This window comes from Notechis scutatus, chromosome 8, assembly GCF_049901735.1.
Source record: "Notechis scutatus isolate UNSWTSFEM ecotype Mainland chromosome 8, rNotScu1.2, whole genome shotgun sequence".
In the NCBI taxonomy this organism is placed as follows: Eukaryota; Metazoa; Chordata; class Lepidosauria; order Squamata; family Elapidae; genus Notechis; species Notechis scutatus.
The window spans coordinates 1675160-1692547 of NC_142016.1; the positions used below are offsets into that span (position 1 = coordinate 1675160).

At 51.1% G+C, this 17388-nt stretch overlaps 1 protein-coding gene across 1 annotated transcript in view; it reads right to left on the bottom strand.

Annotated features, from left to right (window-relative positions):
- The window catches only part of NHSL3 (NHS like 3), a 28161-nt gene extending 12548 nt beyond the window's left edge, over positions 1 to 15613 (bottom strand). The window contains 3 exon segments of the mRNA XM_087970254.1: positions 3046 to 3101; positions 6896 to 7057; positions 15377 to 15613. Of these exon segments, the coding sequence (XP_087826380.1) occupies positions 3046 to 3101; positions 6896 to 7057; positions 15377 to 15434 (276 nt within the window). The 5' untranslated portion in view covers positions 15435 to 15613.
- Between the last annotated feature and the right edge of the window lie 1775 nt (positions 15614 to 17388).

Sequence of the window (17388 nt, forward strand, 5' to 3'; positions counted from 1 at the left end):
ACTGTTTTTAAATGTTTTCTTTTTGTTCAATAAAATTTTTTAAAAAAATATTTTTTATTGAAAATGCTTAAAAATGATAATAAAAGACAATACAAACTAAACCCAGTAAGGAAAAGAGAAATAAAGAATAGAAAGTGCTAGAGAAAAGAAAAGAGGAAAGAGGGGAAAAATGAGAAAAAACAGAAAGAAAATATTTGAAGAAGTAACTTCCTATCCTTCGTTACAAGTAGAAAGCAAAGTTAATCATTCTTCTGCCCTTGTATCTCATCTTCCCATAGGCCATCCTTTATCCACACACAAACCCATAAAACATTAACATTTCAGTCCCAGTGTCAGCAAAAAGTCCATAAAATGAGTTCCCAGGGCTTTATTGTTTTAACCTTGCTCAATCAAATCAACTTAGTACTCCTCCCTTTTGTTTCCAACAATCTTGGTCTTCTTTCAAACATTGTTGATCTGATCGTTCTTCAATTTTTGTTTCTCTTCTTTGAGGCTTAAGCAAATCTCTTTGGTAAATCCAGGAATCTTTTTGTAATTATCCAGGTCATTTTCTTGCCTTCAGGGGGCGTGATGGAAAGTCGACAGAGACCGGAGTGCTGTGCAACAGAGTGTGTGAACTATCTGTGAAACTATTAACTAACCATGCAGAGTCCTTAATATTATGCAGTGAGCAACTTGTTGAGTGCAGGGAGTTGAGTATCTGAAGACCAGCCAAGGAGGGTTCCTTACCTGGCTTATTCAGTCCCAGCAAGCCAGAATTCCAAAGTAGTAGTAGTAGTAGTAGTAGTAGTAGTAGTAGTAGCAGTAGTAGTATTGAATCAGATAAATACTGTTCTGTGGAATAAATACTCTTACTTTTTAAAATCTTCTCTATATTATTACCGTTAAGCAGGTTCGAGACCTCAGCACTGGGCAACGGGGTAAGCTCCTCTTCCTTGCCTCAGCTCCTGCCCAATAGCAATTCGAAAGCATGCAAGTGCGAGTAGATAAATAGGTACCACTTTGCAGGGAAGGTAACAGCAGTCCGTGCGCCTTTGGCATGTAGCCAGACTGGCCACATGACCATGGAAAACGTCTTCTGACAATGCTGGCTCCCTCCGCCAATAAAGGGACATGAGCACCGGACCCTAAGAGTCGGACATAACTGGACAGGGAAACGTTTGCCTTTCTCTAGCCTTATCATTTGTCTTTCCACTTTAAGTGTCATCTGTGTCTTATAATCCACATTTTAAAATTTTGTCCAATGTTTCAACAATCTCTTTATATTTTAGCATTTCTGCATCAGATCAGGTTTCTTTCAGCTCTTTATCGGTGGATCTTCCAAGATATTCTACTTCACACCTGCCATTTCTCCTTCAACCTCATTTGGACAATGTCTATCACTGAAGCAGACGTCATCGCTGGCATTGTAGCTGATGGTGTTTGTTCCCCTTCTTCAAAAATCTCCTAGAGTCATACCATTTTCTGTCATTTAGTCCCAGTACTGACCAAAGAGAGAAGGTAAGTTTTCTTTCTTTCTCTCATTCAGAATCTTTAGTTCCCATTACTGTAGCATCCAATTTCTAAAATCATAAAAATCTCAAATTTCTGTTATGCCTTAAAGTATAATTTAGCTTCCACGAGGGTGCTGTTTATTTATATAATGATTTCCAAAATCTTACAGCAAAAGTCTTAATATTCAAAATTTGTCTTTAATATATTTACAACTATTTTGAATTAAAGTCTTGGTTAGCTTTTTGCAACTTATTTCGAATTCTTTAATTTCTTAAACTTATAGAGTTAATTTTTCTTTTATTCTGCAGTGAGGATAAAGTCACCAGGTACTTTTAAAGAACTCTATTAGCCTTAAGATAGTTAAGCGGGTAATTTCTGAAAGTAGCAGAAACTGGAGTTAGCAAAGCCGAAAGGCTTTGAAAGGCTCTGCTGTGGTTGACTGGAGAGCATGATGGCTTCCCTTCATCTCTCCCGGTGCTCAAAACCTCCCCATCCTGCCGTCCCCTCACAAGGAACAGCTGCCTGGAGCACAAGTGGATGATCTCCCATCTTCTTATCCAGAAAGGTTTCGTGGTACAACGCTGCCCAGAGTCTTGGTTTTAAGCACTATCACCCCCTCCCCTCATTTGATAAGGACAGGTCAGTATATGCCATTCCTCACCCAGAAGGCCCCCATCCCCCTTTTTTTTCTCTTAGTTTGCTGTAAATCTTAATACATTTTATGTTGATGCGGTTATAGTTATAATTAATTGAAGATTAGTAGCTTCAATTCAAGGCTATTTGGGGTAACTGAGACTACTGATGATAAAGAAAGGAGAAAGAAATATTATATCTACATTAGTTATAATTTTGGACTTCAGCGTTACTGAGTGTAAGATTATTTGGCTTTTTCATCCAGAATTTAATATTATGTTGGGGGGGCGGAATCACTGCTGATTGCATTGAAGTATCTGTTATACAATAAAGGTGTTGGTCTTGGGTTAGTGACATAGGATTAAGGTCTCCGTTGCATAGTTACACTTAGTGTTTTATGTACATGTTAATAAAGGAAAAAATAGACAAACAAAGCAAATTTAACCATTTTTGGCATTTTAACACCTTCCAAACAGCCCCCTTCTGGCCACAGGCTAAGCAGCCAGGGGAGGCCATGGGGAGCTCGCTCCGTAGGGACAAAGGGCAGCTGGCTAAAAACAAGGTAAACATTCCCAGAGATGCGGCAGGGAGGGGAAGACAAATCCCCCCCTCCCAAAGGTCAAGCACAGCACTCTGGTGGCTTGGTGGGGGGAGAGTCTGTCGTGCCGCTGCCCCTCCCAGCCAGGCCAGGATGACCCCCAGGGGCAGACAAGAACTCCCCAGCCGTCTTCCCAAGGGGGCTGTGTGTTTGCAGGACACGCTGGGGCCAAAGAACAGGGACGTCTCAGGAGGGGAGCTGTAGTCCAGCAAGCCTGGGAGGGCCCAAGAAGGGCACGGCTGCTGCACGGGGCGGGCACAGTACGGTGAGAAAACCGGGGGTGGGTGGGTGGGTGGGAGGGAGGTGGGCAGGTGACTTACCTGGACGCTGCTGGTCTCACTGTGGTCCCAGATCTTCCTGGTCTTCTTCTGTTTCTCTAAAAGGCAACAGGACAGACACAGCCAGGGGTCAGCCCGAGAAGGCCTGGGGGGCCCCCAACCCTCATCGGGGGACTCCGAGGACAGAGATGGCGAGACTGGAAGCTCCCTTGAGTTGCAAGCCCCCAACCACTGGTGACCAGAAGCTGCGCTGGGGGCCAGCATGAAGGTGCTGGAGGTCTCTGGCTCTTTAAAGAGTTGGGCCCACCAGGCCTGGACTCCGCTGTGGCTCTGCGCCCGGCCCATCTGCTCTGCGCAGCTGCAGGGGACTCTGCTTGCTTGGCCTCCGCGGAGGGCGGAGCCACCAGCAGATAAAGGTTTCATCTAAACCAAATCTCTCTCTCTGTGTGTGTGTGTGTGTGTGTGCATGTGCAACACTCCCAGAACCGGGTGTCCTCAATCTAAACCTAAAACCTGCGTTGTGAAGGAAGCCGGATGTGCCTTTCCTCCCACCAGTTCTCATTCAGCTGCAGGAGAGACCCTGCCGTGCTCCGAGCATTACTTCAAAGGGGAAAAGGATTCCAGGTAAATTCTCCTGGGTGAGGTCCTTGCTCTCCTTAGTTGCAAGGAATGGTGAGGGCTCCCTCCTGTCTTCCAGGGTCTTAGGGGTCTGCAGCTTGCCTGGGTTCTCCCACTTCAGTCAGAACCCACAGGAAGAGCCTCTTCCTCTTTTTTCCAAACTGGGGGGGGGGCCGCCAGGAGGAAAAAGGGAAATGGAAAATACCCCCAGTAGGAGAGGGGCCCTCCACGCCTTCTGTAAACAAAGTCAGCTCAAAACTATGTATTCCATTTTGGCACCACTCAATTCCAAAGCAAGTTTGGGCAGCTCACAATGTTAAATAAAAATGCAGAAGAGAAGAGAAGTATAGTAAGTGAAGCTACAAACAAGAATTAACAGAACAGTAATCCAATTCACAACAAGTATCCATAAATAGGAAGAAAGGGACACACACACACACACACACACACCACTGGAGGCCTGGGACACAGCCAGGTCCTTATGGCTTCCCAGAAGGCCATCACCAGGCAGGCACCCCCCCAGCCACTTGACCTGGATGTGGAAAACAGACTTTGCAGCATCCTAGACTGAGGACCGCCAACTGCAGATGAGCTCGCCCAGCAGTTGCACGCTGGGGTTGAGTAAAAGGCGGGACGCCTCTCAAGCGGTGGTGGTATTCAGCCGGTTGACACCGGTTCAGGCGAGCCAGGAGCAAGGGTTTGGCGTGGGTCACCAAACCAGTAGTAACTTCTGGCTGGCCACGACCCCGACCTGGTTGCCACTCGCTCGCTTGTCCCGCCCACCTGACACTCACCCACCCAGTCACTCCTCAAGGTGTTTCTTTCCCCCCCCACCACTCCCAACGATCAGCTGTTCCCAAGATCAGCTGTGCCAGGATTCCCCTCGCTGTCTTACTGCTTCACACAGGAGGCCTCTCTGAGGCCCAGGAAGGCAAAAAAAAAACCCCTCAATTTTTTGCCTTCCTGGGCCCCAGGGAAGCCTTCTGGGAGCAAAAAGGCCCCCCATGAGGCTTGCCTGAGGCCCAGAAGGCCCAAAAAATGGGGGGAGGGGTGCTGCAAAAAGCAAAAAAAAACCACACCCAGTCACATGGCCACACCCCCTAGCCACACCCACAGAACCGGTAGTAAAAAACGTTGAGTCCCACCACCTCTCTCAAGGCAGCCTCTCCCTCCACAACGCGGACGACAGCAGGTCCTGGAGGCAGGAAAAGCCCCTGCAATCTGGGGGACCCTGCATTCCCAGCCCCTGGGAGCTGGTCCAGGTATTGGCAGGCCCTGAAGAACCAGGGAGCCTGGGGAGGGAGGCACCCCGGCTTCTGCTTCAAGGCCACCCCTGCTGAACCCTGGCCTGAGATCCAGTTGGGTCTGGGGCATCCTCCTCCGAGGCGCCTCTGCCGCAGGGGGCCTTTAACCGTGGCGATTTTACGACTTGTGGACTTCAACCCACAGAGTTGGGAGCAGGTTAGGGCCAAAGAATAGGGGTGCCCAAGAATCCAACTCAGGGAGTATCTATAGGCAGTCCTCAGGCTACAACCACTCATTCAGCAACTGCTCAAACTTATGACAGCGCTAAACAAGAGGTATCTACTACCACTTGTGCTTATGGTTGCTGACATTGCAGGACACAAACACCATTCACATACTTGGCAACCAGCTCATAATTAGGATGGTCACACCATCATCACGTGTGACCTTCCCTGTCAGTTTCCAACAGGCGAAACAGTCGGAGAAGCCAACAAGCGGTGTTTGCCACTTTTTGGCCCGCCTGTCTGCACTCCGTAATGGACAACCTCCCTGCAGCTTTAGCTGGTGTGCCCACCTCTTCCCACTGGTCCTTGCTTAATGATGACGACATGAATAAGGATGGCTGGGATTGCCGTCCCTAAGCAAGGAAGTCACACGATATCGCACTTCAAGTTCAGTGGCTCTCCAAGCAAAACCCCTCGACAGCTCCCGTCTCAAATGAGGACCTTCTGCCCCCCTCAAAACCCACCATTGTGCGGCTTCCCCCTTCAGTGCCATCACAACGTCACCCTGGGGCTCTGTTTAGGGAAGGCAGAACCATTTCAGAGTTGAGGGAGGAATGTCCTCTCCGTGACGTCATCTCCTCCGTCATTACCCAAATTGCACCCAATTACATGGCCTTATTGAGGCCTTGGAGCATCTGGGCCCCCCAAAATAGGCCTTTGGGAAAGAAGCCAAGAAGAGCAGATTTCCAGGGGGGCGCAGCCTCACCAACCCTGAGCAGCCGATGCAGGAGACCTTCCCTCTGCGAGACCCTGACCGGACTCCCAGGCTCTGAAAGGTGCACGGAGAAGCCCCTGCACAAATCATGAATACAGGGGGGAAAACACCCCCACAATTAACACACTGAACCAGGGAATGGCAAACAATGCATTTGTTCTTTTTCCCCCCCATTTCATTTCATGTGCGTTTATATTCTGGGAGGAAAAATATAGGCCTACTTTTGAACTTCCATGTTGCACTTGCACTATAAAAGGGTACTGTTTTTACTAAACCCATGAATTTTATCCCAAGAGATCAGTGAAATTTTTGAACCGTGAAGCCAAGAATTGGCCACACATTTCCCACAATGGCATGTTCAGGCTCAGATTAAACCAAATTATCCTGGGACGGCTTAATTTTGGAGGATTCTGGCATTCTTAACAGAAGATGTTCCAAGATTTCACAGGAGAATGCTGAAATTTGTGAGTTTTCAGAATCTCCTGCTTGAGCTCTATAGAGAGATGCTGCCAGAGTCTCACAGGATTTAAAGCCCTTATTAAACTGCAAAGGGGCAGCCAGAGGCTCATGAGACGGGCCTGAAAAGCCACTGAAGAAAACTGCCATTGTAGCCTCCCTCCCTGAACTAAAAGGAAGGAGATTCCAGCTGGATTCTCAGAGGAATTTCCTGACTGGAGACAGGGCCAGGCTCCCTGGCTTCTGCAGGCCCACCTGTTGGGGCAGCTTAATAGAGTCCTGCACCGAACCTGACTGACCTGCAAGGGACACGTCTGAATCCCTTACAAATGTTGTGTTCTTCATGCACAAATTCAAATATGGATGCACAGACAGCAGCTGAATTTTCAGCACCACTTTTCTCAACGTCACACCAGCTGGGATTCTCCATCCCATCGCACATCTTGAGGGCATCAGGCTGGGAGAGGCTGCTGGCTTTGAGATGTGATGCTAAGCAAGGAAAGCTGCCACATCGGAGAGGGGCGAGCCCTCCAGACCAGCTCCGAAGTCGACCCCACCAACCCAGTCAGCCTACCTAGGTTCTGCAAGGACTTGAGCCCCGCCTGGGCCTGGATGTGCAGCTCCTCCAGGTGGGGGGGCCGGCTGTTGGGGAAGAACACATTGTCCGGCTGGTCTTCTACGGCCTTGTACTGGACACTCAGCCGCTTCTCCTCATTCTCCGCCTTTGCAGCAGCACCTGGGAACACAGAGGGGGGAGAAGTGAAGAGAAGGGCCCGGGGAGACAGGAGAGCGGCCTTCCAATATCTGAGGGGCTGCCACAGAGAGGAGGAAGGGGGGGTCAAGATATTCTCCAAGGCACCTGAAGGCCAGACAAGGAAAAATGGATGGAAACGGATCAAGGAGAGATTCAACCTGGAAATAAGGAGAAACTTTCTGACAGGGAGAACAATCAACCATGGAAGAGAAGTTGCCTTCAGAAGTTGTGGGAGCGCCATCACTGGAGGCTTTCAAGAAGAGACTGGACTGCCATTTGTCAGAAATGGTGTAAGGTCTCCTGCTTGGGGGGTGGTGGACTAGATGACCTGCAAGGTCCCTTCCAACTCTGATTATCTATTAAATTATGTTTAAGTGTCTTCAGACTGAGCAGGCAAACAAGGGTCCATTTCACACACACATCACACACATCACACACACACACACACACACAGAGCAGCAGCAGCAAAAGGCAGAGAATCTCCACAGCCCCAACCTTTCCTGATCTGACGGGCAGCAACCCTGCACTGTGGCAGAAGGGAAGGCCCTTCCCATCGAGCGCTGCCCCATTGGCCAAGGAGGCCAGGCCCTGAACTGCAAGTGGCCCCCTCCCCGAAGCCCCTCCTAGACTGAGGAAGGGTCCAATTCTTTCCAGAAGAGCTTCTTTGCTTTCACTCAGGGAGCGTCACCCGGCGGGCCGGTTGCTGGAGAGAAGGATGGGCTGCTTTCTCCTCAGCCCAACTGCCCTTTTGTAAACCAGGACCAGCAGCCGTCGTTGACAAGGCAAGGGGCATGCACTGTTATTAACTGTGAGGCAACCATTTTCCTGAAGTCAGTGTCTTCCAGACATGGTGGCCTGCACTAAATGCCACTGTTATGATCCAACCTCTCCGGAGATGCAACTGGGCAGGGCTGACCTGTGGAATGGCTCACCAAGGCTGACCCAACCTTCATACTGTCACCAGTTCACAGTAATCAACAACGGCCAGTCCTCAGCCGTGTGGCTTAACGTCTTTTAATGCTAGAGAATGCATCTGTTATGAGAGATTTTAATTATTGTGGATCCTACCTTGAATGCAGGGCACTTACAGCAGTATTGAAGTATGCATCATACGCTTTACAACTCCACCCAAAGTTAACTTTGGTTAAATCGAACAAGGTTTACGCTGCACAAGAACAGGCCTCTTAACACAGTTGGGCTTGTTTTTCATAGATTTACTGTGGTTTATTTCTGTCCATTTAGGACAGTGTTTCTTAACCTTGGCAATGCTACGATGTGTGAACTTCAGCTCCCAGAATTCTCCAGCCATCCTGGAGAACCTGGACTCCAACCTGAGAATCCCTCGTATACTGGGAGCAAAAGCCCACAAACTGTATACTGGCTGGGGAATTCTGGGAGTTGAGGTCCACATAATTTAAGTTGCCAAGGTTGGGAGCCCGAGAAGCTAGTGTGCAGCTCAGCCAAGCAGAAGTCTCCGGACCAGCCCTTCCTTCTCCTTTAGGGCAGTGGTCCCCAACCTTTTTTATGCCGCGACCCGGTACCGGCATCAGCTGGGCGCCGCAACCCGGTACCGGCATCAGCTGGGCGCCGCCATCTTGTTTTGATGAAAAAGTGCTTCCGGTGAGCTCACCGGAAGCACTTTTTCATCAAAACAAGATGGCGGCGCCCAGCGCTTCCGGTGAGCTTTTCTGGGCAGAAATGGCTTTCTACCCGGAAAAGCTCACCAGAAGCACTTTTTCATCAAAACAAGATGGCGGCGCCCAGCAAACCAGCGGCCCGGTAGGATTTGTTCCACGGACCGGTACCGGTCCGCGGACTGGTGGTTGGGGACCCCTGCTTTAGGAGAACAAGCCCCAAATCCAGGACAACCCCCTGCCTCCCGTCCAAGGCCCCCTTCTCTTTCCCTTCCACCCCTCAGCGACAGGCTTAGGCTTCACTCACAGCCTACACTTTTAAAGTCTGTTGCAAGGAAGAGGTGAAAGTGCCCAGGGCAGTCACATGACTGATACCACAACCATTGCAGCGCCTGGCATACGCCAACAGGGCAATCCAGTGTAAAGGGCAGCATTATAGTGGATTTATCCATCATAGAACCCAGTCACTCCCAAAACAGAAAGAGGGGGGCATAGTGTGGGGGCAGGAGGCGGGTTTGAGCAAAACCGGATCCGTTTTACTCCACTTTCAGACAGAGACCACTGGCTCCAACTGGGGGTGGGGCAGCATCAATTATTAGCCCAGACTGCCACACCATCCACACAGGATTTCATTTGGAGGGGGGTGTTTCCTGGGACTGCTCAAGACTGAAACTGGCAGCTGGAGCCACACAACGCACGTACTCTGGTTCCTCTGAATGAATATATCCTCCATGTCCGAACGTTAATCCTAACCCAATCAAAGGAACAAGCTTCACGCAACATACCAAGGTAGGAAGAAGGACCACTGTTAAAACTTAGCCTAAATTGGGGCACTCGGCCTTTAACTTAACTGAGCAGCCCCAAATTCTGAGCACCAGCATTGCTCGCCCACCGGGGCTTGAGCTGTGGACAAACATAGCAAGGTGACCAGGTCCAAAGACACACAAAATTTCTTCTGGGGATAGAAAGGCACCACTTTGCCACAGGCCTGAGTATTTAGGCCCCCTCTAGATTGGGCCCTAACTAAACGGAAGGTCAGTGGATGATATAACCTCCCTGGGAAAGGAAAGAGCTCTGCCTGGGGTGCCAAACCTTAAGACAACAGTTCTAGCTCTTTGCTACTCAGCAGGCAAATACGCCAGCCTCCCCCCCCCCCCCCTCCAAAAAGGTCTGGTATAAATCAGCACCTGCTGGGAAAGTAGATGTTGCTTTGGATGAAGCTAGCAGAATTATGACCGGATGCCTTAAACCTTCCCCTCTAGATAAGATCTACCACCTAGCTGGCATTGCCCTGCCTGCTGTTTGCAGAGAATCAGCGGCATGCAGAGAGAGAGAGAGACTCAAATCATCAATATCTAGACAACGCCCTTTCTACGCCTTGCAACCAGTTCTCACCAGAGACCGAACTCCAGGAAAAGCTTCTTTAGGTCCACGGAAGACTTTGGAAGCCGGGGGGATCTGTGAAAAGCTGCAAAGATCCAGCACTGGGTGGAACCAACGGAGGAGCTGGCCAGCTGGGACCGGCCAAAGCCGGGAAGTATGGAAACCATTGAATGGGCTGCGATGGGGACAAGACGACCCTCTGAACAAACGGGGCTATCCAGGGGCTTCGTGGCCTTTGCGACTGTGATGACATGCAGATGACAACACATACGTATCCCTGCCCTTTGTGTCCCGATCAGTGGAGGAGCTCATGGCAGCATGACAGAATGCAATTAATGTCACTGGTTTCTGGGCCAGATCTGTTTAACCTGTACATATTTTAATCTTGCATTTTATATTTTGAATTTTATGTCATATCGTATGCCTTATTTTAATTGTGATGCTTCCGATACAAATAATGCATCACTCAGTGAAGTCAGAACTATGGTTGATCTACGGACTCCACAGCTGGAGGCGCCTCTAAAAATAAACCAGTGATCACCCGCTGACCCTCAGCGTGGCAGAAAGCAGCAGTCCCCCTCCCTCGTGTCCCCGGCCCCCAGGCAAGGTGGGTCTGGCTACATAAATTATTACATAATACATGAATCTGTATCTGATCTGCAGCGAGATCTGTACATTGTTTATCATTGTTTATCTGATCTGTACATTGTTTATCAAGATCCGGATTGCCATTTCTTTTCATGAAAGCACAAGCAAGCAGTGTTTTGATCCTGTATCCTCTTCTCCCTGGGTTTGTTTCCGTTTCTGTATTATTTTCTACGCCTCTTTCTTGAAAAATAAATAAATCTAATTTGATACTGCAATGCTAATAGTCTTTACGTACGCCTATTTCTTTTTACTGGCTTTGATGCAATCAAATAAAACGCCTGGGGAGGGAAGCCAAAAACCAGACCTTGCACTCCCCACCATCTGCACAAGGCTGACCAGTCCGTTTGATATTGAGGGGGTCACCGGGGTAACCGGGTCTGAAATAAAGATTAGCAATCCAGCTAAAATGGAAAGAGACCCAAAGGAGGAGAGGGGGCTGTCTTGAAGCCCAAGAAATCCCTTCGGCACCCAGGTGCTGCGCCATCACACACCCAGCCCTCCAAGGGATTACCAGCCCGTTTTTGCCACCCACGGAGCTCTTAATAGCTGTTTATTTAAAAACACAGCCTCCTTTTCAACCTGGTGTTTTAGGAGTGCTTAGACAATGGATCGCCTTGGCTGGGGTGGGATTTCACAAACCTCTTATCGTCTCCCCTGGAGTTGATGGCAAGGCTGGAGCTTAAACCTGCGTGTTGGCTGAGCCACAGAAAAGTAAGAGCGGGGCCCTCTTTGTAGCTGTGGTGGGTCAGACTTGTGTCTGATTCCTTGCAACCTGGTGGGCCACAGCAGGCCAGGCCCCCTCTGTCCCCCCACCCCCCACCCCCGGCCGTCTCCCGGGCACAACCCATCATGGCTTTGCAAAGAGGCCCTGGTGCCTGGGAAATCTCCGGCCAAATTGAAGCGACCTGCTGTGGGGCCCAAAGGCAGTCAAGGACACTGGTGAACAGCCGATCCCCTTACCAGCATCACCTGCTCTGACCCCAAACCCCTAACGGAAAGAAGTCCCTTAACCTGGTTCTCCCAAACCTTGTTCGTTTGGAGATGCCAAAGTTCAAATCTCAGGTAAGTCTGGAGGCCCCCCACCCCCCCCAGGCAAGGACTCAGCCTCTGGCAGGGCAGGTAGTCCTCAGCCTGAAACCATTTACCCAGCACTCATTTGATGTTCACAGGTTATGGGGAAAAGTGACCTATGATCAGTCCTCACACTTATGACTGTTGCAGCATCCCCAGAGTACATGACCAAAGTTTGCCCATTTGGCAACTGGGGCCTGTGTTTATGATGGCTGCAGCCTCCCAGGGTCACGTGATCTTCCCAGCCAGCTTCCAATATGCAAAGTCAATGGCAGAAGCCCGATTCACTTAATGACCATAGGATTCACTTAACAATTGCAGCGATTCACTTAACGGGCATAACAACACGGTCATAAAACTGGGTGCGACTCACTTGGCTTAGCAATGGAAATGCTAGCGCCAATTATGATTGTAAGTGTCCTCCACTGTATAAGGTAGACTGCCTCTGAACACAAAGTCATGAAAAGCGGCACCACGGTCCTGCCCGTGCAAACCCTTACAAGGCCAGCAATTAAGGCAACTTAAGTGCCTTTGAGGATGAGAGCATCAATGGTGAAGCCCAGAAATCATGCACTGCTTGGGCTGCATCTGTTTGTGGACCTTCTCCACAAGTTAGATTTAGATTGCAGCCCCCAACAAGAACTGTTTAAAGCAGGGGTGTCCAACCTTGGCAACTTTAAGACTTGTGGACTTCAACTCCCAGAATTCCTCAGCCAGCAAAGCTGGCTGAGGAATTCTGGGAGTTGAAGTCCACAAGTCTTAAAGTTGCCAAGGTTGGACACCCCTGGTTTAAAGCTACGATAGGGATGAAACCTGCCTGTCCGCAGAAGTACAAGCCCCTCAGGAAGGCCGCCCCCGGACTGCCAAGTGCTGGTTTGGCATTTGCTTGGCTTCCCCCGCTCTCCTCTTCCCTCTCCCCAATCTGGCTCCTTTTACAAAGATCAATATGGGTGGAGTCTCCCTTCCTGAGCATCCTTGCCCATTTCTCCTTCTTCTTAGGATAAACAGCCTGGAGCCTAGCGGAGCAAGGCAGCCTCCCCCGCCCTCCTCCTCCTGTCTCTGGAAGGCAAGGCAGTTTGGGGGTCAGGGGGACCCTCATCTTTCGGCACAGAAGACACACTATTTGGGGTACAGAATTTAAGTTCAGGGTGCATTATTCAGCCTCCTCCAACCTGGTACCTTCCAGATGGATTGGACTGCAATCCACATCGCCCACAGGCACTTGGTATAAACCACAATCATCTGAAAACAACAAAACATGCATCACAATGTGATGACACAAGGCCACCTCTGGTACTTAATATCCTGCTTGGACACAAGTAGATGCATGTTTTTTGCATGTTGCGAGGTTGCGGTACACACCACAGCCTGCCTCCCTGCCTGGCCCAGTTGGGTGGCCCCCAACGATGGAGTTGTGGCCTCCAGTTTGGCAGTGGGAGTTTAGCCAAGGCACCAAAATCCTTGGAAGGCGGCAATCAGACAGCAAAAGGCTCTTGCATTCTCTCTGGCTGAGCAGGAACAGGACGACCCTCCCCCCCTCCCCCACCCAGGGAATCCACTCCCAGGGCCTGGGTGGCAGCCCGATCCCCACGGCAACCCCTCTGCCTTGGCAACCTTTGGAAGAGAGCCAACTGGGTCTTCAGCTGGACCAGCACCTGCTGGTGGAAAGTCCACTAGGATCAGCCCCTCTGGCTAATTTTGAAGTCCGTGCACGGGGTTCCTCTCAGGCCCAACTCAAGAGTTCCAGTTACCACAACACCAAAGTCCATCTGGCATTGCCTTGAGAAGCCCACTCTACCCATCTTCCTCACGGTGAGGACAATTTACCAGTGGAACAGCTGGCCTTCAGAAATCTTGGGTGCTCCGTCACTGGAGGCTTTGAAGAGGAGGGGTCTATAGACAGTCACTTGTCTGAAATGGTATAGGAACCCCTGCTTGAGCAAGGGGCTGGACTAGAAGACCTCCAAGGTCCCTTCCTGTTCATTCTATTCTATTCTATCTAGTGGGGGGATACAGCACTTCTGTTTTTTCATAGTCGTGTACAATCTCAGAATTACATGATTGCAGTAGTTAACAAATGTGTTAAATGAAACAATTTCTTTCTTCACACTGAACAATAAAACATTTTCAGACTGATGTGTCACTGACTGCTGAAACAACTTATCAAGGGGACTGAGCTGACTGTGCGGGTTCTGTGCGGTTGGATGTCTAAAATAAGAAGTCATATCTTGAAAGTAAAACCAACACAGAATTTAACTGAGTTTGCAAAACGTTTCCCGGTTACAGTTTCATACATGGATTTATATCACCTCCAAAATTTGGGTTTCTCTTTATGTACATTGTAACGTATACATAAATTTGTACATAAATATTTCTATGTTCTACATTTTTATATTTCAATTTTAGAAGATTTTTAAAATCAGGAGCGACTTCTGGTAGCATGAATAGAATGCATGCCAGTTTATAATTATAGTTGATAATCTAGTTTATTTTACTAAAATATTGTTACAATCCATTAATGAAATTCCGAGGAACTAAAAACACTATGAACAATGCTACAACCTTCCAAGAAGCTTCACCAGCTGAGTACGGCTGACCTTGAAAAGCTCACACCACCAAAAATCCTCCGATTGCAAAATTAAAAAGCACCCCAAAGGGCAGCAACAGGAAACCACTGTTGCTGTCGTTAAATCTATGATTACGTAGCCACAAAATCACTGGGAATCCAGCTTAACTGGAAAGAGATTTTACATCTATCAATCCTCGGGTCTCCAACCATGGGAACCTAAACATGTCTGGACCAGGGCTGTCCAACCTTGGCCCCTTGACGCCTGGCGGACTTCAACTCCCAGAATTCCCCAGCCAGCTTCCAGTTCACGACCGTCGTGGAGCGAGGGAGATGCTGGGCGGCCCCAGGTGGGCCCCGCCCAAGGAGCTGCCACCTTCCGGAGGTCGGCCTCCACCTCCAGGCCACGCTTCCCCCGCCTCCCCCCCGCAAGATCCAAGGCGCCAAATCAGGCCCGATCCCGGGCTCGCTTCCGAGGCTTGGTGGGGGGCGCAGAGGCCAGGCCTTCGCCGTCCTCCCCGACAACGGAGGGAGAAGGGGGAAGCGGGGCTGCCCCCCAAGTGTGACCTCGCCCCCGACTCATCCTCGCCTCCAGCCAGCGGGGAGGACCAGCCAAGGCGGGGCTGCAAAGCGGGAAGGAGCGGGGGGAGGGAAGCCGCCGAGGCGCCCCGCCCGCCGCCTCCGCGCCGGGGATGCCGCCGGGCAACAATGGGGCGAGCGGGCCGGGGGGGCAAGGATGGTGGGCGCCAGCGGAGGGGAGATGGGGCGGGGGCGCTCGAGGAGGGGAGATGGGGCGGCGGCGGCCAGGAGGGGCACAAAGGCTCCCTGGGGGCTCCTGCGTGTCTGGATCACCTGCGGGGTGGGGTGGGGTGGGGGCGGAGAAGGAGACCCAGCCCCCAAGCGCGGGGCAGCCCCTGGCCCCCAGCGCTGCGCCCGATCCTCTCACGCGCAGCCCCCCCCTCCCCTTCCCCGTTGCCCAGCCGCTGCTCCCTCGCTCACCCTTCTTCTTGAAGAGCGCCAGCAGCGAAGGGAGGTTCCTCCCGAGCAAGACCACCATCCCGCCGCTCCGGCCCGCTCCGACCGGCGGGAGCGCAAGGCGGCTGTCTTCGGCGAGCGTCCTTCTCCTCCTCAGCCGCCGCCGCCGCCGCCGCCGCCCTCCCGCGGCAGGAGGAGGGGCCAGCCAGGCGCACGGGAGGGGGGCGCCGTCCTCGAGGTCAGCGCCGGGACAACGGAGGGAGGGACGTCGCGCGCAGCCCCCGCCCGCCCGCCCGCCCGCATTCCTGCCCGGCGCCGCCTGAGGCGCCCGCGGAGCTCTCCGGCTGCGCTGAAAGCCTCCACTTGCCCCGGCGAGGGAGGCGCGGTTGTCTACCACCCGGTCCCCACAGCCCGACCTGCTAATCTTGGCCAGGCTCCCATTTCCTCTGGGCTTAACTGGCAGCGAGGCGAGGCGATGGCGTTGGGGGACGCTGCAGGAGCGCCGCTCGGTCAGTCTAAAGGGCGATATTGCATCGGCGTCTGGGAGCTGGTGCCCCCCAGCCGGTTCCTGCCCTGCCCGCTGAAAGGCCTTGGACTGCCAGGTCCCAGGCTGAACCTACCAAGAAAGCAGAACCCCTGTAGTCCCAGGAACACCTTTTCTCCCAATACAGGTAGTGCTGGACTGGTCACTGCTCATCTAACAATTGTTCAAACTTAACTGTGGTGGCACTGAAAAAAGTGACTTACGACCAGTCCTCACATTGATGACTATTGCAGCATCCCTGTGGCCATGGGATCAAAACTTGGATGCTTGGCAACTGGCATTTATTTATTTATTTATTTAGTTAGTTATATTCCAACATTATTATTTCTGGGAAAGATCCGTTTAATTTGTACATATTTTAATCTTGTATTTTATACGTTAAATTTTAATGTTACATTGTATGCCTTATTTTAATTGTGATGAGCAGTTTCTGTGCTGGGCAAACTAGAACGGGCTCCGTGCTCTGAGATTTCGTGCCCGTCAGGCGGGCTGTGCGCAGTCATTTCCCCCACAGCCTTATTGTGATTCAGGTCACAGTTCGATCAAGAGCAGCCGGGCTCCCTACCGTTCCTGCCCCACCCTGACATCCACACACACACCCCCACAGTCCACATACCCCACAGCAGAGCCTGGGATGAGGTGACCTTCACTCCCAAGCAGGGCCCCTCCACCACCACCACCACCCAGGCGGGAGAAGAGGGCTTGGGGAGGGCTTGAAGTGCACAGCTGAAGCTGCCATCTTGCCGCCTTCGACTCCCGCTGCCGGTGGTGTATTAACCATGAAGCAGGCAAAGCCCGTCCTTAGGGCCCCAGGCCCAAAGGGGGCACCACAAAAATGTTCAGGTAGCCTAACCTTGGCTTCCTTTGTACAGTACGTCAAGATTTGTCAGTGCTCAGGGCACCAGTGAGCCTTCATCCGCCACTGCCCCTTGCAGCAGATGCACTTTAAGACATATGTGGACTAACTCCCAGAATTCCCCAGCCAGTCATGCTGGCATCTTAAGAGTTGCCCAAGTTAAAAGCATTATTCTAGTGGCTTCCTGCACAATCAAAGAGCTCGCACGTCTGGACCAGGGGTGGGATGCTACCGGTTCAGCCCTGTTCTATAGAACTGGTAGCTCTGAAGAGCAGCGGATACTGAACCAGTTCGGTACGACGACCTTTTGGTCGTCTGTTTGGCCCACCCGCCGGCCCGGGCTCTTCCCTGTCCTTTATTTCCTGCTTTTTCAACCTCAGCTGCTTTGCGCGGCACAGCTGAGGTTGGAAAAGCAGGAAAAAAGAGGATTTTCAAATGCTGCGAACCCGCGCGCAGCGCTTATCAGCTGTCTGGGCAGCACAGCTGATGTTTTTTGCAATTGTTTTACACGCACGCACAGCAAAACGCACTCTGACCGAACCGGTAGTAACTAACACTGGTTGAATCCAACCCCTGGTTTGGACATCTGATCTTCTGCACGTGCACAAAATGTAAGTCTCTCAGCAAATGGGTCTC